This window comes from Haliotis cracherodii, unplaced genomic scaffold (genome assembly GCF_022045235.1).
Source record: "Haliotis cracherodii isolate W230 unplaced genomic scaffold, xgHalCrac1.p SCAF_19, whole genome shotgun sequence".
Taxonomy (NCBI): domain Eukaryota; kingdom Metazoa; phylum Mollusca; class Gastropoda; order Lepetellida; family Haliotidae; genus Haliotis; species Haliotis cracherodii.
The window spans coordinates 13829870-13855288 of record NW_027266274.1 but is presented as its reverse complement, the minus strand read 5'-3'; the positions used below and the strand labels follow the sequence as shown (position 1 = coordinate 13855288).

Genomic DNA, 25419 nt, shown 5'->3' with positions numbered 1-25419 from the left:
GTCCTGTAGCAAACGCATAAACATGGTGCTGTCATTGTCAGGCAATGGCTGAGGCAGGGTTACCTCTCAATAGACATGTATCCAAATAATCCTTTCTCATCTGTTGTTAGTGCTATGCTATTGTTGAGCATGGTTGATTCATTTATTGTCAGTTACTGCTGCACCTGCACTTGTACAATCCAAAGACTTGGACAGCCTCCGTGGTCTAGTGGTAGAGTGTCTGCCTGGAGAGCGGAAGGTCCGGGTTTCGATCCCCAGCCGTGTCATACCAAATGACGTTAAAAGGTGGTACTTGTTGTTACCCTGTCTGGCGCTTGGCATTAAAGGGCTAAAACAAGGACTTGTCGGCCTGGAGTCTATATACTTTGTCTGAGTGGGGTATTCATGTTAAACTGCGGCAAGGTATTTCAGTGAGCTAGCACTATAAATTTGCATCAGTCCGGACTAGTACAAGCAGCCACACACACGTGCATGCACGTCGCTATATATAAGAGCAATAATCTTGGACGCAACGTTAAACCCGATTTCACCTTACTACATTACCTCCAAAGACTTGGGCAATTGTTGCATATAAACAAGTTGTCTTGATTAGAGTGAAAGGTTTTACGCCACTGTTAGCAATATTCCAGCAACATCACGACGGGGAACACCAGAAATGGGCTTCACACATTGTACCCATGTTGGAAATCGAACCTGGGTCTTCGGCGTGACGAGCGAACGTCTTAACCACTAAGCTACACCACCGCCTGAGCTTGCTAAGGAAGATCTGTAACTTGTGTGTTGTCTGCCTGAAGCAGGGTTGCTGCTCATGCTATCAACCACTGGTTTTGCCTTGACAAGAGCCAGCTACATACTCACAACAAGTTAAACAACACACATTTCTTTCACATTACTATAGTGAATCTGTCATGCCATGTGAAAGAATCGGGTGGCCTTTTACCTATTATGAGGACCGCCTCCGTGGTCTTGTGATAGAGCGTCCGCCCGGAGAGCGGAAAGGTCCGGGGTTCAATCCCTGGCCGCGTCATACAAAAAGACGTTAAAAGATTGTACTTGTTGTTACCCTGTCTGGCGCTCGGCATCAAGGAGCTAAAACAAGGACTGGTCGGCTCGGAGTCAGTATACTGTGTCTGAGTGGGGTATTCATGTTAAACTGCGGCATGGTATCCCAGTGAGCTAGCATTATAAATCGGCATCAGTCCAGACTAGTACAAGCAGCCACACACATATACGTGCATGCACGTCGCTTTATAAGTGCAATAATCTTGGAAGCGACTTTAAACCCAATTTCACCTCACCTCACTTATTTTGAGTATTTTATACAGATTGACAATGAAATTTTACTGTCAGTGTCCAAAAAGAACCTTTAGATATTCAATCTTGGATATTGTTGCAGTGATCTAAAAATATGCCTGTCCTCCTTGTCATTGTCACAGCAACACAAGTGTTATGGTTTGTTAGTTAATAAATATTCTGAAGTGTTAAGGTTAGGGACAAGATTGTCTGATCCAAGTCTTCCTGAGCCACCTTCCAAGGCCGAGGATGTGACTGGAATAAAGGAGTCTTAAGCTGGCATGCTGATCGGGCAGGGATCATTGTGGGCATTTAACTCCTCCTCCACATCTCCAGGATGAGTTAACAGAATTGTATCAGTATTACATTGGGTCGTAATGTGATCTGCACCTGCCCGGGACGTACTTGACCTGCTGCTGAGTGGAGACATGTCTTGTATGTGTCTTGTCCCTGTCCTCATCCTGTCTTGGTTTGTCAGCTCTATAGTCGTGCTTGTGGGTTTCACCGAAGTGGTAAACGTCTAAGAGCTACATCACTTCGGGCTTTTCTCCCACATTAAGCTGACACGCCATGATAGACATGTCTTGTATGGTTATCTGTATTGTTACAGTCCTCATCCTGTCTTGGCTGCTGGGGGCACGGGTGGCACAGTCACCTGAGGTTCCACAATTAGCTGTGCAGAGGTGTGTACCTTGGGCAGGCCAGGAACCTGTTCATGTGGGCTCAGGTCCTTGTTTGCCCCGATTATGTTTCTAGGTTTGTCAGCTCTATACCCGTGCTTGTGGGTTTCACCCCAGTGGTAAACGTCTGAGACCTGCATCACTTCAGGCTTTTCTCTCACAAGCTGACACGCCGTGATAGACATGTCTTGTATGGTTATCAGTATTGTAACAGTCCTCATCTTGTTTGGGCTGCTGGGGGCACAGGTGGGGGACATGTTTCATCCACTAGTCTTTATTATGATAACATATAGCAAACCCCTTAAAAATGGCAAATATCTACTAGCATTTATGATACCTTAACTATTGGGCAGTTTGGCATGGACTTTAGGACTAGTGCCAATTTCTTACGCTGTTAAGGTTCAGCAATTCAGGAAGAGTTGCGTCCCTTGGGCACAACAGGATCTATGGTTGTGGGTTGGGGTGCCGGTTCGCCACGATCATGTTTCTTGGTTTTGTCAGCACCAAACCCGTGCTCGTGGGTTTCACCAATGTTGTAGACGTCTAAGACCTGCATCAATTCGGGCTTTCCTCCCACATTAAGCTGACACGCTGCGATATAACTGGAACACTGTCCAACTCATCCCCTCATTCACTGTTTTTACTGCTGATGAGTCAGATCAAGATGTAAACAAAGTCTGCCAGGCATCAGTTTGGGAGATATCCCAGCAATTTGATGCCGGCCTGAAATAATCAAGTCTGGCCCAGACAAATCAGTGATTGATGTTATGAGCTCCCTTGTGTTAGGGTGACATGCAATCAAACAAGTCATCGAACCTGACCATCCGATCCTTTACTCGCCTCTAAAGACCAACATTGGCAGCTGCAGAAGTTGGGGACCTATCAAAGAGTGAGATACTGGGGGCCTATTCTCAAGAATCACCATGGGGAGGGAGTCTGCAGTTGTAGAGAAGAAAAAACAATTACTGCAGTCATTTGCAAGTAGCTGGAGGTGGAAACTAAGTTCTCCTGTAAGTTGTAATCACTAGTAATTGCTCCAGACATAGTGGTAATCTGCTGGTGCTGCCTCCATTGATCAGGTGTGACAAAGGGTTATTGCTGCAGCTCCGCTGTTGTCAGCTGCAAGCCTTTGTCCCCCATCCTTCATGTTCTGTTCATTGAGCAGAATATTCATTGAATATTTTCAAAAGTATGGATTGCAACAGACTGCAGTTAATCAATCCATCAATATGACTAAGTCAGCGGAAGGTAGTTTGTTTTCCATCAATTACCCTACGAGTCTATGATCTGTTATTCCGTCAGACAGGATGTTGAGCTGGTGTCGCTTCATCCATTGATTTCTGGACGTTTTCTTCAAGACATTGATCCTCAAATTGATCATGTGGGACAAATTATTAAAAACTCGACTTGCTTTGAGGATTTTAAGTAATGTTGATTTGTTAAGTTGTTACAGGAGGCTGCCATGCGGTTCCACAGAAAAGGTGATTGAGATGTGTGGAGTGATTGGGCACAATCCATACTGCAGAAGCATTGAAGAAGTTTGTGCTTGGTGTTCAATATTTTTATTAGCCAAACAAGCTTCAGAGAATTGGAAACATTGCAGCTCAGATGTGTCATCAGACTCATCACCCAACCTGTGTTTCCCAACCCTACATATAGCTCCACACCCTACCTTATCTTCCTATACCTACCCCTTTAATCCTTGCCCTCCTCATTTCTACACCTCTATCTATCTTCCCATCTCCTAACATGTCTCACAACCCCAGCCATGTCACACAGCCCCACCCAGGTCTCACAGCCCCACCCAGGTCTCACAGCCCCACCCATGTCTCACAGCCCCACCCATGTCTCACTACCCTACCAATGTCTCACAGCCCCACCCATGTCTCACAGTACCACCCATGTCTCACTACTCTACCCATGTCTCACTACTCTACCCATGTCTCACAGCCCTACCCATGTCTCAAAGCCCCACCCATGTCTCACAGCCCCACCCATGTCTCACTACTCTACCCATGTCTCACTGCCCTACCCATGTCTTACAGCCCCACCCAGGTGTCACAGCCCCACCCATGTCTCACTACTCTACCCATGTCTCACTACTCTACCCATGTCTCACTACCCTACCAATGTCTCACAGCCCCACCCAGGTCTCACAGCCCCACCCATGTCTCACTACTCTACCCATGTCTCACTACTCTACCCATGTCTCACTACCCTACCAATGTCTCACAGCCCCACCCAGGTCTCACAGCCCCACCCATGTCTCACTACTCTACCCATGTCTCACAGCCCCACCCATGTCTCACTACCCTACCCATGTCTCACTACTTTACCCATGTCTCACTACTCTACCCATGTCTCACTACTCTACCCATGTCTCACAGCCCCACCCATGTCTCACTACTCTACCCATGTCTCACAGCTCCGGCCACGTCTGACATCTCCACCCACGTCACACAACCCTACCCAGGTCACAAAACCCCACCCACGTCTCACAGCTCCACCCATGTCTCACAGCCACACCCATGTCTCACAGCCCCACCCATGTCTCACAGCCCCACCCATGTCTCACAGCCCCACCCATGTCTCACAGCCCCACCCATGTCTCACAGCTCCACCCATGTCTCACAGCTCCACTCATGTCTCAAAGCCCCATCCATGTCTCACAGCCCCACCCATGTCTCACAGCTCCACCCACGTCTCAAAGCCTCACCCACATCCACATCCCCCACCCACGTCTCACATCCCCACCCACATCTCACAGCCCCACCCACGTCTCACATCCCCACCCACGTCTCACAGCTCCACCCACGTCTCACATCCCCACCCACGTCACACAACCCCACCCACGTCTCACATCCCCACCCACGTCTCACAGCTCCACCCACGTCTCACATCCCCACCCACGTCACACATCCCCACCCACGTCACACATCCCCACCCACGCCACACAACCCCACCGACATCACACAACCCCATCCGCGTCACACAACCCCACCCACATCACACAACCCCACCCACATCACACAACCCCACCCACGTCACACAACCCCACCCACGTCATACAACCCCACCCACGTCACACAACCCCACCCACATCATACAACCCCACCCACATCACACAACCCCATCCGCGTCACACAACCCCACCCACATCACACAACCCCACCCACATCACACAACCCCACCCACTTCACACAACCCCACCCACATCATACAACCCCACCCACTTCACACAACCCCACCCACATCATACAACCCCACCCACATCACACAACCCCATCCGCGTCACACAACCCCACCCACGTCACACAACCCCACCCACATCATACAACCCCACCCACTTCACACAACCCCACCCACATCATACAACCCCACCCACTTCACACAACCCCACCCACATCATACAACCCCACCACATCACACAACCCCATCCGCGTCACACAACCCCACCCACATCACACAACCCCACCCACTTCACACAACCCCACCCACATCATACAACCCCACCCACATCACACAACCCCACCCACATCACACAACCCCATCCGCATCACACAATCCCATCCGCGTCACACAACCCCACCCACATCACACAACCCCACCCCCGTCTCCCTGGAACCCTCCCTTGCCTTGTAGTCTGTATCAGGTGGAGGTCCACACACTCGTCTATTGATTTCCTGTTGACCTGAACGCTCCAACTCGGTGACAGCTGATTTGCACTAAGTACCCAGGGCAGTAAGACTTTCTTCTAATTTTGAACCTCTTCAAATGGAAAGATGTTTTTCTCCAGGGATCGTGTACAAGCCAAGTCTCGCTAATCCTAGCTCGTGATGTAGCCCAAGATAAGGAATACTTGTATTGCTACCATGTGAGGGATATTTATCGAAGGGCTTGTTTTGATACAGTTTACGATTCTTTCACCCTGTAGAAACAGATGATTTGTTAGGCAATGCGTGGTCCTTAATTGGTCATGCAGATTTCTCAAGGTCAAGGTCAAGGGAAGTTTTGATATAAAAAAATATTCTCACTGACTCTTAAGTTGCAGCGCACAGAGAACTTATGCACAGTGAATGCTGCGCTACACAAATACATTTCTTCTTCTTCTTCTTCTTCTTCTTCTTCTTCTTCTTCTTCTTCTTCTTCTTCTTATTATTATTATTATCATTATTATTACATGCTAAGGTCGGATCAACTTTCAGCCCTGGAATCAGTGTCAGGTACAGTTGGTAATTAATGTCAAATATCATTAATTAGTGGCACTTGTCTAATTAGTAGTAACTCCTTTTCATTATTTACATTCCCAGAGGTCAGAGGTTAGATTTACTGTCTCTGAGCTGATTGCTTGGTAACCTTGCAGTGTTAATTAGGTAGACATCTCAGAGGTGTTAATTAAGTTAATTTCACAACACAAAACACTTGTACAATGTTTCGCAGGCAGATGGCTCCTCAGGGATAACATCAAATATCTCTCCTTTATTGCCATAAAAATAGTTTTTGAGACATTGGTCCATCATGTCAAGGATCAAGGTCATCCTCAATGTCGTGCCCTGAAGATTTGATTCTTTACTGTTGGTCAGTAAAACTTGGAACTTATCACCCATAGGGTTTTGCTGTGATTTGAAAACGTCATGAATGAGCTATGCATTAAGAAAATAACATCATGTTTCCAATATTCTTTTGGCTTATTTTTAATCTGAAGCATGTGGTTATCCAATTCAAATATATATGTATTGCAAGTGACAATCTTATAACAATAGGTCACAGTGACCTACTTTCAATGTGTAGAACGTGATATATTTTCTGACGTTTATGCCAGTGATATCAACATGATCAAGGGTCAAATTAGCTCCAAGGTCATAACGCTCCTAAATGAAATATCCTCATGACAACTCAAAAAGTGTTTACTGTAGTCAAAAAACCCATTGACAACATATCTTCCTAAGGTGGGGCATTGAAGTGGTAAGGTTTTGTTCAAGGTCAAAGTCGCTGAAATCGTCATTCTAAAAGGAATCCTGTTTTGGGGGGGGGCGGTTGGGTAGTCTAGTGGTTAAAGTGTTTGCTCGTTACGCTGAGGACCCAGGTTCGATTCCCGACATGGGTACAATGTGTGATGCCCATTTCTGGTGTCCCCCGTCGTGATATTGCTGGAATATTGCTAAAAGCGGTGTTAAGCCATACTCACTCACTCACTCACTCACTCACTTACCTGGAAGCCAATGCATAGACAATTAGAAACAGTTTAATTTTCTTTTCACTCTCGACTGACTCCGTGGTAGAGCGTCCACCCGGAGAGCGGAAGGTCCGGGGTTCGATCCCCAGGCGCGTCATACCAAAAGACGTTAAAAAATGGTTCTTGTTGTTACCCTGTCTGGCGCTTGGCATTAAGGGGCTAAACAAGGACTGGTCAGCTCGGAGTCAGTGTACTTTGTTTGAGTGGGATATTCATGTTAAACTGCAGCATGGTATCTCAGTGAGCTAGTACTATAAATCGGCATCAGTCCGGACTAGTACAAGCAGCCACATACATGTGCATGCACGTCGCTATCTAAGTGCAATAATCTTAGACGTGACGTTAAACCCCATTTCACCTCACCTCACCTCACCTCACCTCACCCATCCACTCTCGTCTATCGGTGTGAGATGGGATGTTTATGACCTGACAGTGGATCTACAGTTACACAATGATAACCAAGAACAACCACAGCTCCTGTCTCAATAGCCAGCCGTGTGTTATCATTCAACCAGCGACTGCACACAGCTTGAACCTATTGAAATATTTCAAAGTGCAAAACTTTACAGGTTTACAGATCTTAACAAAGAGATAGGTTGTATTTGAAAATGAGAACTGAAGTCAAGGTCCACGGCCCTACTATAACACATTAAATGTGCGGGGGTCCTAATGCTATAGCTGAAAACCTTGAGGCTGTTTGTATGGCAGGAAAGCAGGTGTGTAATGGGGTTTAACAAAGCGTTGGAGATTGTTGCACTTAGGAGACTGGTGAAAAGGTGAAGGACACAAAATTTATTCCGTTGTTCAAAATTTATTAAAGAAATAGTTCCAAATGAAGTCATAGAGGATGAGCTTGACTAAACACGTTGTGGTTAACTCATATGTTGTGAGCATGAATTCTGACATTTTTCTCATGAGGTTAAACCGTAAAGAGTCAAATTTTCAAAAATGGTCAAGAATGATACCAAGTGAAAAATATTGTCACATAAACCTACATGTATAGTCTGGAAGTCAATTTAAGGTACCCACGTTTACTACAATATCTGAAAAACTATCAGACCTACTCCAGTCAAAGTTGGTATGAGATTATTAAACAGTCATACATAACTGGATATTACATTTAAAGACAATGCATGAATAAAAAATCTGTCTATTTAGCTATCACTATATTTCATCAACAACTAGACCTGTTCGTCACGGGTGGAACGAGCATTCATTGAAACAGCCATCTGCATAATGCTACCCCTGCGTCACAGGGCCATATGACACAGTTGAAGGGTGCACGGGAATCACGCACGTTGTGACGCCCAACGCTAACACCGTATTCGTGCGTGCGTGATTCCCGTGCAAACTTTCGAGTTGACCAGCTAAATAGACAGATTTTTTATTCATGCACCGATTGTCTTTAAATGTGATATCCAGTTATGTGTGACTGTTAAATAATCTCATACCAACTTTGACACGGAGTAGGTCCGATAATTTTTCAGATATTGTAGTTAACGTCGGTACCTTAAATTACCTTCCAGACTATAGTTAGAGATGAAAGCTGGTGAAGTATGTCATGTTACAAATACAGATCAGGGTAAACTGGTGAAGTATGTCATGTTACAAATACAGATCAGGGTAAACTGGTGAAGTATGTCATGTTACAAATACAGATCAGGGTAAACTGGTGAAGTATGTCATGTTACAAATACAGATCAGGGTAAACTGGTGAAGTATGTCATGTTAAAACTACAGATCGGGGTGAAGTATGTCATGTTACAAATACAGATCAGGGTAAACTGGTGAAGTATGTCATGTTACAAATACAGGTCAGGGTAAACTGGTGAAGTATGTCATGTTACAAATACAGATCAGGGTAAACTGGTGAAGTATGTCATGTTACAAATACAGGTCAGGGTAAACTGGTGAAGTATGTCATGTTACAAATACAAATCAGGGTAAACTGGTGAAGTATGTCATGTTAAAACTACAGATCAGGGTAAAGTGGTAAAGTATGTCATGTTACAAATACAGATCAGGGTAAACTGGTAAAGTATGTCATGTTACAAATACAGATCAGGGTAAACTGGTGAAGTATGTCATGTTACAAATACAAATCAGGGTAAAAAAGGTGAAGTATGTCATGTTACAAATACAGGTCAGGGTAAACTGGTGAAGTATGTCATGTTACAACTACAGATCAGGGTAAACTGGTGAAGTATGTCATGTTACAAATACAGATCAGGGTAAACTGGTGAAGTATGTCATGTTAAAACTACAGGTCAGGGTAAACTGGTAAAGTATGTCAGGTTACAAATACAGATCAGGGTAAACTGGTGAAGTATGTCAGGTTACAAATACAGATCAGGGTAAACTGGTGAAGTATGTCATGTTACAAATACAGATCAGGGTAAACTGGTGAAGTATGTCATGTTAAAACTACAGGTCAGGGTAAACTGGTAAAGTATGTCAGGTTACAAATACAGATCAGGGTAAACTGGTGAAGTATGTCATGTTACAAATACAGATCAGGGTAAACTGGTGAAGTATGTCATGTTACAAATACAGATCAGGGTAAAGTGGTGAAGTATGTCATGTTACAAATACAGATCAGGGTAAACTGGTGAAGTATGTCATGTTACAAATACAGGTCAGGGTAAACTGGTGAAGTATGTCATGTTACAAATACAGGTCAGGGTAAACTGATGAAGTATGTCATGTTACAAATACAGATCAGGGTAAAGTGGTGAAGCATGTCATGTTAAAACTACAGATCGGGGTAAAGTAGTGAAGTATGTCATGTTACAAATACAGATCAGGGTAAACTGGTAAAGTATGTCATGTTTCAAATACAGATCAGGGTAAACTGGTGAAGTATGTCATGTTACAAATACAGATCAGGGTAAACTGGTGAAGTATGTCATGTTACAAATACAGATCAGGGTAAACTGGTAAAGTATGTCATGTTTCAAATACAGATCAGGGTAAACTGGTGAAGTATGTCATGTTACAAATACAGATCAGGGTAAACTGGTGAAGTATGTCATGTTACAAATACAGATCAGGGTAAAGTGGTAAAGTATGTCAGGTTACAAATACAGATCAGGGTAAACTGGTGAAGTATGTCATGTTACAAATACAGATCAGGGTAAACTGGTGAAGTATGTCATGTTACAACTACAGATCAGGGTAAACTGGTGAAGTATGTCACGTTACAAATACAGATCAGGGTAAACTGGTAAAGTATGTCATGTTTCAAATACAGATCAGGGTAAACTGGTGAAGTATGTCATGTTACAAATACAGATCAGGGTAAAGTGGTGAAGTATGTCATGTTACAAATACAGATCAGGGTAAACTGGTGAAGTATGTCATGTTACAAATACAGATCAGGGTAAACTGGTGAAGTATGTCATGTTACAAATACAGATCAGGGTAAACTGGTGAAGTATGTCAGGTTACAAATACAGATCAGGGTAAACTGGTGAAGTATGTCATGTTACAAATACAGATCAGGGTAAACTGGTGAAGTATGTCATGTTACAAATACAGATCAGGGTAAACTGGTAAAGTATGTCATGTTTCAAATACAGATCAGGGTAAACTGGTGAAGTATGTCATGTTACAAATACAGATCAGGGTAAACTGGTGAAGTATGTCATGTTACAAATACAGATCAGGGTAAAGTGGTAAAGTATGTCAGGTTACAAATACAGATCAGGGTAAACTGGTGAAGTATGTCATGTTACAAATACAGATCAGGGTAAACTGGTGAAGTATGTCATGTTACAACTACAGATCAGGGTAAACTGGTGAAGTATGTCACGTTACAAATACAGATCAGGGTAAACTGGTAAAGTATGTCATGTTTCAAATACAGATCAGGGTAAACTGGTGAAGTATGTCATGTTACAAATACAGATCAGGGTAAAGTGGTGAAGTATGTCATGTTACAAATACAGATCAGGGTAAACTGGTGAAGTATGTCATGTTACAAATACAGATCAGGGTAAACTGGTGAAGTATGTCATGTTACAAATACAGATCAGGGTAAAGTGGTAAAGTATGTCAGGTTACAAATACAGATCAGGGTAAACTGGTGAAGTATGTCATGTTACAAATACAGATCAGGGTAAACTGGTGAAGTATGTCATGTTACAAATACAGATCAGGGTAAACTGGTGAAGTATGTCATGTTACAAATACAGATCAGGGTAAACTGGTGAAGTATGTCACGTTACAAATACAGATCAGGGTAAACTGGTAACTTACGCAGGCTCCTCCACTAAGACTAACATGTAGTCCCAGAAATATACCGTACTTAATGTAATAAGCACCCAGGGTGCTCTCAAAACAAGAAATAGGGGGATCTTACTAGAATATTATTTTGGTGAAAAAAACAGAGTTGAAAGAAACATTTCGTAGAACCCAGCACTGGACACCTAAAGCGGGTACCCAGGTCAGGCAGTAGGGGTCGGGTACACGGGTAGGACATTTGGACTCTTGCCTGCTCTCAGCTCTTGTAATGGCCAGCGGCAGTTGGGTAGCCTAGTGATTAAAGCGTTCGCTCGTCACACTGAAGACCTGACAATGCATGAAGCATTGGTGTGACCCCTGCCATGATATTGTTGGAATATTGCTAAAAAAGGCGTAAAATCATATTCACTCACTGTAATGAGCAACTTGAATAAGTGGTTCGAAAGTATGAGTGATTGGGTGCCCTTATGCCCAGAATGTTGCACTGCCAGACCTCCAGAGAAGCTGCAAGTTTGCATAAAACTCACATGATCTAATTAAATTAGATGGCTTGTATACAAATATGCATGAAATATTTAATAAGCCAACAGTATAACCTTGATAACAACCCAGTATGTAATGTATTAACCAGTGTCACCTTTTCAGCTTGTGCATTTGATTTTGACGTTTCAACAAACTCCTGGTACCTTACCATTAAACAAGTGTGGAGAATGTCATGTTTCAGTATCATTGATAACTTACGCAGATTTTTCTAAGCAGTTATGTTTTTTTCTTTGTTTTGTTGTTAGATACAACATGCAGCAATATTACAGCTATATTACAGCTTTATGACAACGGTCTTTAAATAATCAAATCTTGACAAGACAATCCAGTGATTGACATCATGAGCATCGATCGCCGCAATTGGGATACAATGACATGCATCAACCAAGTCAGCGAGCCTGACCACCCGATCCCGTTAGTCGCCTCTTACGACAAGCATAGTCGCTTTTACGGCAAGCATGGGTTGTCCTGTTCTTCAAGGGTCCCGACATTGTAAAGCATATAGGGACCAGTCATTTGTTACAGAGGTGGGGGGATCAGAGGTCTTGATGCACTAATGATCTGAAAACATAAATGCAGAATTTTTTTTGTTTGGTTAGCCAGTCAAATACCACGGAATCACTTTCTTTATTTTATCTTGACCTACGGTAACTTTGAGGACTTCTTCAGTTCCTGTTCTATGAGTTTGTGTGTTAGGTCTGTATCCCATCTCAGTATACAAAAATTAAGATCCTCTTTCAGAGCTCCAGATAAGCTTTTTGTGTTGTGGGTGTTTTACCCATGCATTTTAAAATCATTGGGTTTCAGTAATTCTATCTGGGTATTCACATTTCTGTTATCCACTAGTTTTTACACATGTGGGTATTTAAGTTCAATATTTAAAAACACTATTCATCTAGCCCCTGCAAACTGGTGTCGTGTGGGTTCGAGAGCTTTATGGGACTAAAAAATACCGCTATACTTCCACAAGAAAGTGTGATGGCAAATGATCATGATGTAACTGTCATTGTGGAGTTTGGCAAGGTTGACGGAATGCCCGTTTTTAATTTCAAAATAAGTTGCTGATTTGCTAAACGAATACGCAGGGTTTCTTCACAATATTTTGATGATACCCACAAGTTTTATTTTTGGAGCGTATCTGTAATGTTGGATTTTATTTTACTGCGTATTTCTGCATTTCTGATGCGTATTTTACGCAGATACACAGCTTATCTGGAGCTCTGTCTTTCCTTGTAAGCAGTTCTCCCACCTTCCCAGACTCTCATCCAGACACGACATCTTACTGTGGGTCCACTAACCAGTCTTCTATCCCTGATCAGAGAGATGTTTTCATTCCACGAGAAACTTGTAAGAATCCCATTACAAAAGTTCAGCTCCCTGAACTAACATCTCACCCCCAGCATAGAGATGTAATCAGTTATTTATTTTATGACTTATTTATGATTTTCTGTTTGTGGACTGTCTTCGACATTGATTTGTGCGAGATCTATGCCACCTTCATTGAAGCTGTGGTACCTTGGGGTAGTGGTACGTGATACAGTGGCTGCCATTAATGTGTCGCACCATCTTGTATCATTGTCCATTTGATAATTATTACCGTATATTTTTGCTTGAGATTGGAACAAAAAATGGATGGTGTTTGTCTTTCACGACATTTGTGACACAGGGATAGACACAGCCAGTTGTCTCGTAGTCTGAGTCAATATCGAGAGGGAGTCTTGTTTTTATTTATCTTGTGTTTGTGTATTGCTTAATACTGCACTCGGCAATATTCCCGCTATATGACTATCACCGAGCCTGATCCATTGGTTGCCTCTGAAGACCAGCATATGTTGCAGGGGACCCATTCTAATTTTAACCCAGACAAGAATGAAAATATCCTAGCCTGTCGTTTGACCAACGATGCCTCGTCCATCATGACCGTCCTCCTTTGCCAATGTCATGGAATATATGCATCTTGAAATACTACAGGGAATATGGACCAATCACCGAGCTTGATATAATGTTTTGGTGCAGTTGCCAGACAGCATTCATGAACATCACATCGTGTATGATTATTGCCTACACACTGTCATTGTGGGTGTTCAGTACCGGAATACTTTACATGTTTTAATAAATTGGAATTAATACAAACACTATGTGCAATTGTAGTGGCCATAAAATTTCCGAGTCCGAGTCCTCTGATCAGAGGTTGGACGCCTTGTCCACATGACCAAAGAGGTTAACCCTGTCAGCCAATCGTGGTTAAAGCATTTGCTCGTCGTGTGGAAGACCCGGGTTGAATTCCCACATGAGTACAATGTGTGAAGCCCATTTTCCAGTGTCCCTGCTGTGATATTGCTTTAATATTGCTAAAAGCGGCATAAAACCATACCCACTCACTCACTCTGGAGACCTCCGCCATGATATTACTGGAATAATGATAAAGGTGGGTTTAAACCTCTCTCCCTCACTCACTCACTCATGGATTTTTTTCAGATTCTGTAAGAACCTGTCAACAGACAAGATCAGTCTGAGCACGCTGAAGGGAGAAGGTGAGCTGTGTAACCTGGAACTGGATGAGAACATTATCACCGAGCTGCTCGACCTCCCCACCTGGCTCAAGATCTCACGCGCGTCATGCAACAAGGTCTCCATCAAGGTCAGCCTGTTAGCTCACCCAAACCAGCGTTAGAAAGTGGCAATAGTCCTATAGTCACACACCCTATAGTTCTATAATCCTTCCAGTGAACCACCCTACTCCCCTTCCAATAAACCACCAACCTCCCCCCAACCACCACCACTCATCAACCTCCCCTCTTCCAGTGAACCACCCACCTCCCCCCTTCCAATGAACCACCCACCTCCCCCCTTGCAGTGAACCACCCACCTCCCCCCTTCCAATGAACCACCCACCTCCCCCCTTGTAGTGAACCACCCACCTCCCCCCTTGCAGTGAACCGCCCACCTCCCCCCTTCCAAAGAACCACCCACCTGCCCCCTTGCAGTGAACCACCCACCTCCCCTCTTCCAGTAAACCACCCTACTCCCCTTCAAGTGAACCACCCACCTCCCACCTTCGATTGAACCACCCCCCTCACCCCCACTTCCAAGACCCCACCCCCCATCCCCGCCACCACCACCACTCATCAACCTCCCCTCTTCCAATGATAGTTGTGCACAATTACCCAGTGTAGCCTTTTCAGCTTGCATACCTGTATCAAGGTTTTACCTTGACCTACAACACCTTGGCATCCAGAAGACCCCAAATTGCTAATTTCAAGGGTTCTAACAGGAAATATGAGGGTCCTATAAAGTAACGAAATGGCGTAGTGTAATGTACTGTAAGATTAAATAATTACTTGAATTACAGGAACCCTATATTTCTTGTGAAGAATTTGGTACAATGGATATTATGCGTCCCTTGGGATGCAAAATGTGTTATGTTCTGTGTCCATTCTATATGTTTGTGGTACTGGACGCACATTTCTGCATTGTGTAAAACCCTACTTATATGTCTCTACACATCCTTATTTACTGATTGAATACAGGCATTATATATAGATGAACTCCACTGCAATGAATAATGCACAAGAGTGCTACATCTGGCTTACTGTAGCAGACATGTATTGCTGTTGTCAGCTTATGCCAGTGACACACTTAGGGCAGCATAGGAACGGACAGAAGAGTATCAGATGCTACCTGAAGCAGTTTTTAAGTGGAATTATTATAAAAAATGTATCCTCATTATTTTAGAAATACCCAGTAGACTGGATTCCTGGGAGTGAAGTAAACAGCCGGGCAAAAGAAAATAAGATCTATGAACGTTGTCAAAACATTACTTGGCTGAAAACTGTTGTTGAAACAGTGCAGCCTTAGGTCGAACAGAGAACTATAATACCTGTATCAAATACATCACCATTGAATAGTCTTTTCTTGTTCATTTTTAACCATCATCAAACATGGGTGTATACTTTCTTTTGCCCGGAGGGGTCAAGGGTGGCCCAGTCCTTTAAGGTGCCACAATTTGCTGTACAGATTTGGGACAGCCAGAAACCTATGATTGTGGGTTCGAATCCCGGTTCGCCCCGATTATGTTTCTAGGTTTGTCAGCACCATACCCGTGCTCGTGGGTTTCACCAAAGTGGTAAACGTCTGAGACCTGCATCACTTCGGGCTTTCCTCCCACATCAAGCTGACACGCTGCGATGTAACGGGAATACTGTTCAAAACCCAGCTCACTTGATTTTTTAGCCCAGGAGTTTATATTGAATACCCAAAGAAAACTATCAAGTACCCTATGTGAATGATGACGTGTAAATACTCAGTAGCTCAAAAGACAGCCTCCGTGGTCTAGAGGTAGAGAGTCTGCCGAAGAGCGGAAGGTCTCAGGGTTCGATCCCCGGCCACGTCATACCAAAAGATGTTAAAAGATGGTACTTGTTTTTTACCCTGTCTGGCGCTCGGCATGAAGGGACTAAAACAAGGACTGGTCGGCTCGGAGTCAGTATACTTTGTCTGAGTGGGGTATTCATGTTAAACTGCAGCATGGTGTCTCAGTGAGCTAGCACTATAAATCGTCATCAGTCCGGAATAGTACAAGCAGCCACACAAACACACACACATACATGCACGTCGCTATTTAAGTGCAATAATCTTGGACGCGATGTTTAACCCCATTTCACCTCACCTCACCTCACCTCTCCAGTAGCTCAAAAACAATTCTGGAGCTGTGTCAGTGTATAGAATCAGTGTGTTTGTCACTGTATGTGTCAGTGCATCTGTTGTCTCCTCTGTTGCAGATACAATGGACAAAGTTGAAATCCCAGCCCATCTATTTGGTAAGTTTGTGATACCGTTTCCAGCCTCTTGGGGGTCTTGAGTCAAGATAGAACCAGATGTAGTTATGTTTGGTACAGTCTGTCTTATGAGGGTAGTACAAAGCCTACTGAGGCATATTTGGCCATGACTAGAATCCAGGTAATATTTGGCTATGATTAGAATCCAGGTAATATTTGGCCATGACTAGAATCTAGGTTATATTTGTCCATGACTAGAATCCAGGTAATATTTGGCTATGACTAAGAATCCAGGTTATATTTGGCCATGACTAGAATCCAGGTTATATTTGGCCATGACAAAAATCCAGGTAATATTTGGCTATGATTAGAATCCAGGAAATATTTGGCTGTGACTAGAATCCAGGTTATATTTGGCCATGACTAGAATCCAGGTTATATTTGGCCATGACAAAAATCCAGGTAATATTTTCCTATGATTAGAATCCAGGTAATATTTGGCTATGACTAGAATCCAGGTTATATTTGGCCATGACTAGAATCCAGGTTATATTTGGCCATGACAAAAATCCAGGTAATATTTGGCTATGATTAGAATCCTGGTAATATTAAGCACTGACAAGAATCCAGGTAATATTTGGCTATGATTAGAATCCAGGTAATATTTGGCTATGACTAGAATCCAGGTTATATTTGGCCATGACTAGAATCCAGGTTATATTTGGCCATGACAAAAATCCAGGTAATATTTTCCTATGATTAGAATCCAGGTAATATTAAGCACTGACAAGAATCCAGGTAATATTTGGCTATGATTAGAATCCAGGTAATTTTAAGCAATGACAAGAATCCAGGTAATATTTGGATATAACAAGAATCCAGGTAATATTTGGATATAACGAGAATCCAGATAATATTAAGCTATAACAAGAATCCAGGTAATATTTGGCTATTAACAAGAATCCAGGTAATATTTGGATGTAACGAAAATCCAGGTAATATTTGGCTATAACAAGAATGCAGGTAACATTTGGCTATAACAAGAATCCAGGTAATATTAAGCTGTGACAAGAATCCAGGTAATATTCAGCTATGACAAGAATCCAGGTAATATTTGGCTATAACAAGAACCCAGGTAACATTTGGCTATAACAAGAATTCCAGGTAATATTAAGCTATAACAAGAATCCAGGTAATATTAAGCTATGACAAGAATCCAGGTAATATTCAGCTATGACAAGAATCCAGGTAATATTTGGCTATAACAAGAACCCAGGTAACATTTGGCTATAACAAGAATTCCAGGGAATATTAAGCTATGACAAGAATCCAGGGAATATTAAGCTATGACAAGAATCCAGGTAATATTTGGCTATAACAAGAATCCAGGTAACATTTGGCTATAACAAGAATTCCAGGTAATATTAAGCTATGACAAGAATCCAGGTAATATTAAGCTGTGACACTCACTCACTCACTCACTCACTCACTGTTGATGTACTGTTTGCTTTAGATGCTGGATAAGGTGCAGCTGGAGGCAGAGACATGTGAGACGCCACGCCCACCCAATAACCCCGCCCACCTGGCCAGCTATAGGTGAGTTGTCATGCTCATTGAGACCGATCAACACAACGATTGACGGATGATTCCCACTATCCAGATAGTTATCATGAGTTGTATATCGATTGGATTCTGAGCATGTTCATTAGAACTGACTTTATGAGAAGTCCAGCATGCTAGTAACAGCTTTAGAAGTTGGCACCAGTCCTAAAGTCCTTGCAAAACTGCCCAAACTGCCCAATAAGTACGAGTTCTATTTTGTCCTTTTGAAGGGTTTAGGTTTATTTTATCATTATAAGGACTAGTGGACTAAAACTGTTAGTTTCTAGCACTGTCTAAGAGTCATGTGGATAGTTATGTTCATTATTGTTAGAGTAACAGTAACAGGCAACTAGCCCCGTGAAGATCCGGGATAGAATAGGTCTTCAGCAACCGATGCTTGCCGTAAAAGGCAGCTATTCTTGTCGTAAAAGGCGACTAACGGGATCGGTTGGTCAGGCTCGCTGATATGGTTGATGCATGTCATCGTGTCCCAATTATGTGGGTCGATGCTCATGATGTGAATCACTGGATTGTCTGGTCCAGACTTGATTATTTACAAATCGCCGTCATATAGCTTGAATAATGCTGAGTGCGATGTTAAACAACAAACAAACAAACAACAGGCGACTATGCTTGTCATAACAGCCGACTAACAGGATCGGGTGGTCAGAATCAATGACTTGATGGATACATGTCATCATGTCCCAATTGCGTGGATCAATGGTATCAATCACTGGATTTTCTGGTCCAGACTTGATTATTTACAGACTGCCGTCATATAGCTAGAATATTGCTGAGTGCGGCATTAAGCAACAAACAAACAAAACAAATGTATATACTGGTCATGTAGCCCAGCTGGGTGTGTATCTCAGATGTGTTTGTGCAGGTCGGGCGGGAAGTACGGCTTTGTGGACCGGGTGATAGACGGGATATTTGTCCATGTGGAGTCCGTGGAGGTGAAGCTGATGTCCCGCGCCTTCCACGCCTCGTTACAGGTAAGTCCACACACAGATGCTGTCACTGTATGGCTTGTCATAAAAGGCCACAAAATTAGATAAAGTTGCAGGCTCAGTGACCTGGTTGATTGTGTGTCACTGTACCCTGGAAGTACTGATGACAGAATTAATTTACTATATTTATTGTTTGTGAATATCAATCTTGTTGAAAATTTGTGATGTGCATGCTGCTTTTTAGGTCTTATGACTACTATGTAATATGCTGAAGAAAGACAAGTTCTATGGATGAACAACTTCTTTATTACAATTAGTGCAACGTTTCGGTGTAGATCCTAACACCTTTATAGTGATGAAAAGGTGTTAGGTGTTTTTCTTCATCACAACAACTTCTAAATGCCTCTAGGGGCGGTCGGGTAGCCTAGTGGTTAAAGTGTTGGCTCGTCACGCCGAAGACCTGGGTTCGATTCCCGATATGGGAACAATGTCTGAAGCCCATTTCTGGTGTGCCCCGCCGTGATATGGCTGGAATATTGCTAAAAGCGGCGTAAAACCATACTCACTCACTCACTCACTCTAAATGCCTCTGAAAGAAGTTATGTAATATGCTGGATTTAGAAAAATAATAATGACAGACTGAGGCTAATAACCCACCTAAAAAGCCTTGAAAAGCCTAGAAAAGGCCTTGAATTTTAGTTTTCCATATCTGTATGAACCTTGGATGAGAAACCCCTTGACAATTAAAGTTAGGTTTAGATATAATATTTGTTTTCCAATATGTACATGACATTGTTACAGCACAAGGAAACAATGACTATGATCTGGTAATAAACGACCTTTGTGCCACTTGAGGTCGGTCTCCTGGGTTGTTAGACCGATTGATTATCAGAAGGATAACAGCTCTGTTTCAAAGTGTTGTCCCAGGCGATGAATTTGTGAATGTAAGGAATGACCAAAGTGGTGAACATTCCACGACCGGCATCACTGCTGGGTCTCCTCAACTCTGTGGAATGACTGAAACTTGTACTTTGAACCCAACTCGCTCCATGCAGTGATGTTGGAGGTACAAGGGACATCACTCATAGTTTGGTAAATAGGGAATGATTGAGAGAAGAGAGAAGTGTATAAATTAAGAACTGAAAAGTGAGGAAAGAAAAAGGAAGGACTAGATTAGTAAAATGATTGAGGAGAGGAAGAGTGAATGACTAATGGAACTGAATTATTGATAGAATGTAGGAATGAATAATTGAGAGAATGTAAGAGTGAATGAGAAAATGTAAGAGTGAATGATTGAGAGAATGTAAGAGAATGATTGAGAGAATAAATGTTTGAGAGAATGTAATAGTGAATGAATGAGAGATTGTAAGTGAATAGTGAATGAATAAGAGAATGTAAGAGTGAATGAATGAGAGATTGTAAGAGTGAATAGTGAATGATTGAGAGAATGTAAGTGAATAGTGAATGAATAAGAGAATGTAAGAGTGAATGAGAGAATGTAAGAATGAATGGTTGAGAGAATGTAAGAGTGAATGATTGAGAGAATGTAAGAGTGAATGATTGAGAAAATGTAAGAGTGAATGATTGAGAGAATGTAAGAATGAATGGTTGAGAGAATGTAAGAGTGAATGATTGAGAGAATGTAAGAGTGAATGATTGAGAAAATGTAAGAGTGAATGATTGAGAGAATGTAAGAGTGAATGATTGAGAGAATGTAAGAGTGAATGATTGAGAGAAAAGTGTAAAGTGTAAGAAAGGTAAGAAGACTGAATTGTGCAGAGAAAATTGAAAATGAATAAGGAAATTAAAGTAAATAATGCTGATTGTTGTGTTTAATCCCAACACACTCACTCACCCCACACAGCCAAGTCTGACCCTGCCTTTAACAAAGACTTATAACAGTTGCACCTCTCTCATGACAATGGTAGACAAGGCAGGATAGTTTGCTGCCACCATACCACAACAGGGAAAGACTTAAACGTCACAGTAACCAAGAGCAAAGGAAATAATTAGAATTCCAATAATCAGTTTATATGGCTTCCCATCAAGGGTCAGCTTTTAAACAATTATTCCATTGAAGTAAACGGAAACAGGAAATTTAGAGGAAAACATCAAAGAATCAGCCATTTCTTCCCTTGCCAAGTCAGGCTGACATGACAGTTAGACATAACTTGGAACAGGTTAACAGATGCTGCTATTTGAGATGGATGTATGGAAACAAGGTGAATTTCCTTGAGACATGTTCTGAGTCTCTGCAGAGATCTGTTAGATCTTGACTGAAGAGATGGTTCTTATGTATTTACTTAACCTCTGAAACTCCATCAGTTTTCAGTCCTATTAAAATCTGTTAGATATGCAGACATTGACATGAACAGCTGCTTAAACTATGATTGTTGGTGAGCATGAAGTGGCCTGGGAAATATGAATTATAATTACCATGCCATTTCAATATGTATTGGCACGGTATTTACATGGTGTGTTCTATTTCTGGTTTATGACGAGTTTATTGCGGGCAAATACTACGTTGTAGATTAATGTCGTGCTGTGCTTTAACAGAAACTGTTCAAAGTTAACCTCTTCTTTTCACTTTGAATCAATAAGCACATGATCTGACTTAAATTTTTATGATGAAATTGGTTTTGTGGAGAATATCTCCACTGTACACATTGGCGCCAATTGGTTTGGAAATGAAGGACTTGCATTAAAGGTAGCCCTTCAGTGTCTTTATAAGGAAGTCTTAGAGAGACTGGGAGCTAAGGACCTTGCTTGGAAGAATTATTATGTCTCTTTATCTTAATCATGTTAATGATAGCAGTTCTGGCTAGAGTGGAGCACTTATGTTGGAAGGTTTCCATTGAACACACTACATTTTCCCGTGAATTAAGGAATGAGTTAGTGATGGGAAGAGTGAATGAAAGACGGCAAAGGAGAGGGATTGCAGTAACGTCATGAGAGAGGGAATGATTGAGGGATGGGAAGTGGGAACGATTGAGATACTGTGAGAGCCAATGATTGAGATAATGAGAGAGCCAATGATTGATATAATGTGAGAGCCAATGATTGACATAATGTGAGAGCCAGTGATTGATATAATGTGAGAGCCAATGATTGAGATAATGTGAGAGCCAATGATTGAGATAATGTGAGAGCCAATGATTGATATAATGTGAGAGCCAATGATTGACATAATGTGAGAGCCAGTGATTGATATAATGTGAGAGCCAATGATTGAGATAATGTGAGAGCAAGTGATTGACATAATGTGAGAGCAAGTGATCGACATAATGTGAGAGCCAGTGATTGACATAATGTGAGAGCAAGTGATCGATGTAATGTGAGAGCAAGTGATTGATATAGTGTGAGAGCAAGTGATTGATATAATGTGAGAGCCAATGATTGAGATAATGTGAGAGCCAGTGATTGAGATAATGAGAGAGCCAATGATTGAGATAATGTGAGAGCCAATGATTGAGATAATGTGAGAGCCAATGATTGAGATAATGTGAGAGCCAATGATTGAGATAATGTGAGAGCCAATGATTGAGATAATGTGAAAGCCAATGGTTGAGATAATGTGAAAGCCAATGATTGAGATAATGTGAGAGCCAATGGTTGAGATAATGTGAGAGCGAGTGATTGAGATAATGTGAGAGCCAATGATTGAGATAATGTGAGAGCCAGTGATCGATATAATGTGAGAGCCAATGATTGAGATAATGTGAGAGCCAGTGATTGAGATAATGAGAGAGCCAATGATTGAGATAATGTGAAAGCCAATGATTGAGATAATGTGAGAGCCAGTGATCGATATAATGTGAGAGCCAATGATTGAGATAATGTGAGAGCCAGTGATTGAGATAATGAGAGAGCCAATGATTGAGATAATGTGAGAGCCAATGATTGAGATAATGTGAGAGCCAATGATTGAGATAATGTGAGAGCCAATGATTGAGATAATGTGAGAGCCAATGATTGAGATAATGTGAGAGCCAATGATTGAGATAATGTGAAAGCCAATGGTTGAGATAATGTGAGAGCCAATGATTGAGATAATGTGAGAGCCAATGGTTGAGATAATGTGAGAGCGAGTGATTGAGATAATGTGAGAGCCAATGATTGAGATAATGTGAGAGCCAATGATTGAGATAATGTGAAAGCCAATGATTGAGATAATGTGAGAGCCAATGGTTGAGATAATGTGAGAGCGAGTGATTGAGATAATGTGAGAGCCAATGATTGAGATAATGTGAGAGCCAATGATTGAGATAATGTGAGAGCCAATGATTGACATAATGTGAAAGCCAATGATTGAGATAATGAGAGAGCCAGTGATTGATATAATGTGAGAGCCAATGATTGAGATAATGTGAGAGCCAATGATTGAGATAATGTGAGAGCCAATGATTGATATAATGTGAGAGCCAATGATTGAGATAATGTGAGAGCCAATGATTGAGATAATGTGAGAGCCAATGATTGAGATAATGTGAGAGCAAGTGATTGAGATAATGTGAGAGCCAATGGTTGAGATAATGTGAGAGCGAGTGATTGAGATAATGTGAGAGCGAGTGATTGAGATAATGTGAGAGCCAATGGTTGCGATAATGTGAGAGCGAGTGATTGAGATAATGTGAGAGCCAATGATTGAGATAATGTGAGAGCCAATGATTGAGATAATGTGAGAGCCAATGATTGAGATAATGTGAGAGCCAATGATTGAGATAATGGGAGAGCCAATGATCGAGATAATGGGAGAGCAGACGATCGATATAATGTGGGAACCATTATTTGAGATACCGTTTGAGTCAGGGATTGAGATAATGGTAGAATGAACATTTGAGATAATACTTAAATTGTATTTTTATAGAATAGAAATGCCACAATGGAACTAGTTTTAATTATTAAAAAATGGCGTAGGTTTGTGTCCCATTGGACAAGTACATATTATTTGTGTCCATTCTCAATTTCTATGCCAGGCGAATGCAATTGTTTGAAAGCCTGGACTTACTGTATCAGAATGTGATTGTGATGTGGTCAAATAGATACTGGCAATCAGATTAGGTATCTGCCAAAGCAAAGTACTTCTATTTCCATTTGATGACCATTGATGTTATCCATTTCCTGCAAGCCCCGTCCTTGTTGAGCTGATGATGTAGGTTGATGGAGAGGCCACAAGGACAGATACCTACAGGTCAGTTGACCCCAGTGGATGCAGAAATCAATAGACTATGATAAAGGAGACACTCAAGCTGAAACGTTATTGCCACTAAATTGGTGCAATATTTCCTTGAGAAGCTTATGTTGTGTCCGGCAGGGTATCGCATCTTGCCCCTGGATGCAACACGGTGGTAGAGTAACCATCAAGTTGGGCCTCTAGGTTAATCTTGCTGCACTGACAACTTGATCTCATTAGTGAGGCTCTCCATCTTTATTGGAGAGATTTGTACAAGATGAGTGGTTCTGGAAACAGTCTTTATCTGTAGCTTCTTTTGTGTTTGACAGCTGGGTCTATTAGGTCTCCATTACAGCTGGGTCTATGTGGTCTCCCTGACAGCTATGTCTATGTGGTCTCCTTGACAGCTGGGTCTATATGGTCTCCTTTACAGCTTTGTCGATCTATGTGGTCTCTCTGACAGATGGGTCTATGTGGTCTCCTTGACTGCCGGGTCTATGTGGTCTCCATGCCAAATGGGTCTATGTGGTCACCATGACAGCTGGGTCTATGTGGTCTCCCTGACAGCTGGGTCTATGTGGTCTCCTTGACAGCTTTGTAAATCTATGTGGTCTCCCTGACAGATGGGTCTGTGTGGTCTCCTTGACTGCCGGGTCTATGTGGTCTCCATGCCAAATGGGTCTATGTGGTCTCCCTGACAGCTGGGTCTATGTGGTCTCCCTGACAGCTGGGTCTATGTGGTCACCATGACAGTTGGGTCTATGTGGTCACCATGACAGCTGGGTCTATGTGGTCTCCATGACAGCTGGGTCTATGTGGTCTCCATGACAGCTGGGTCTATGTGGTCACCATGACAGCTGGGTCTATGTGGTCTCCATGACAGCTGGGTCTATGTGGTCTCCATGACAGCTGGGTCTATAAG

General features: G+C 42.3%; 1 protein-coding gene across 1 annotated transcript in view; it reads left to right on the top strand.

The window, feature by feature from the left end:
* The window catches only part of LOC139466771 (bridge-like lipid transfer protein family member 3B), a 122478-nt gene that overhangs the window by 12401 nt on the left and 84658 nt on the right, over window positions 1-25419 (top strand). Inside the window, exons 2-5 of the mRNA XM_071248446.1 lie at window positions 14473-14635; window positions 16776-16814; window positions 18286-18368; window positions 19261-19369. Coding sequence (XP_071104547.1) covers window positions 14473-14635; window positions 16776-16814; window positions 18286-18368; window positions 19261-19369 — 394 coding nt within the window. The remainder of the gene's footprint in view (window positions 1-14472; window positions 14636-16775; window positions 16815-18285; window positions 18369-19260; window positions 19370-25419) is intronic.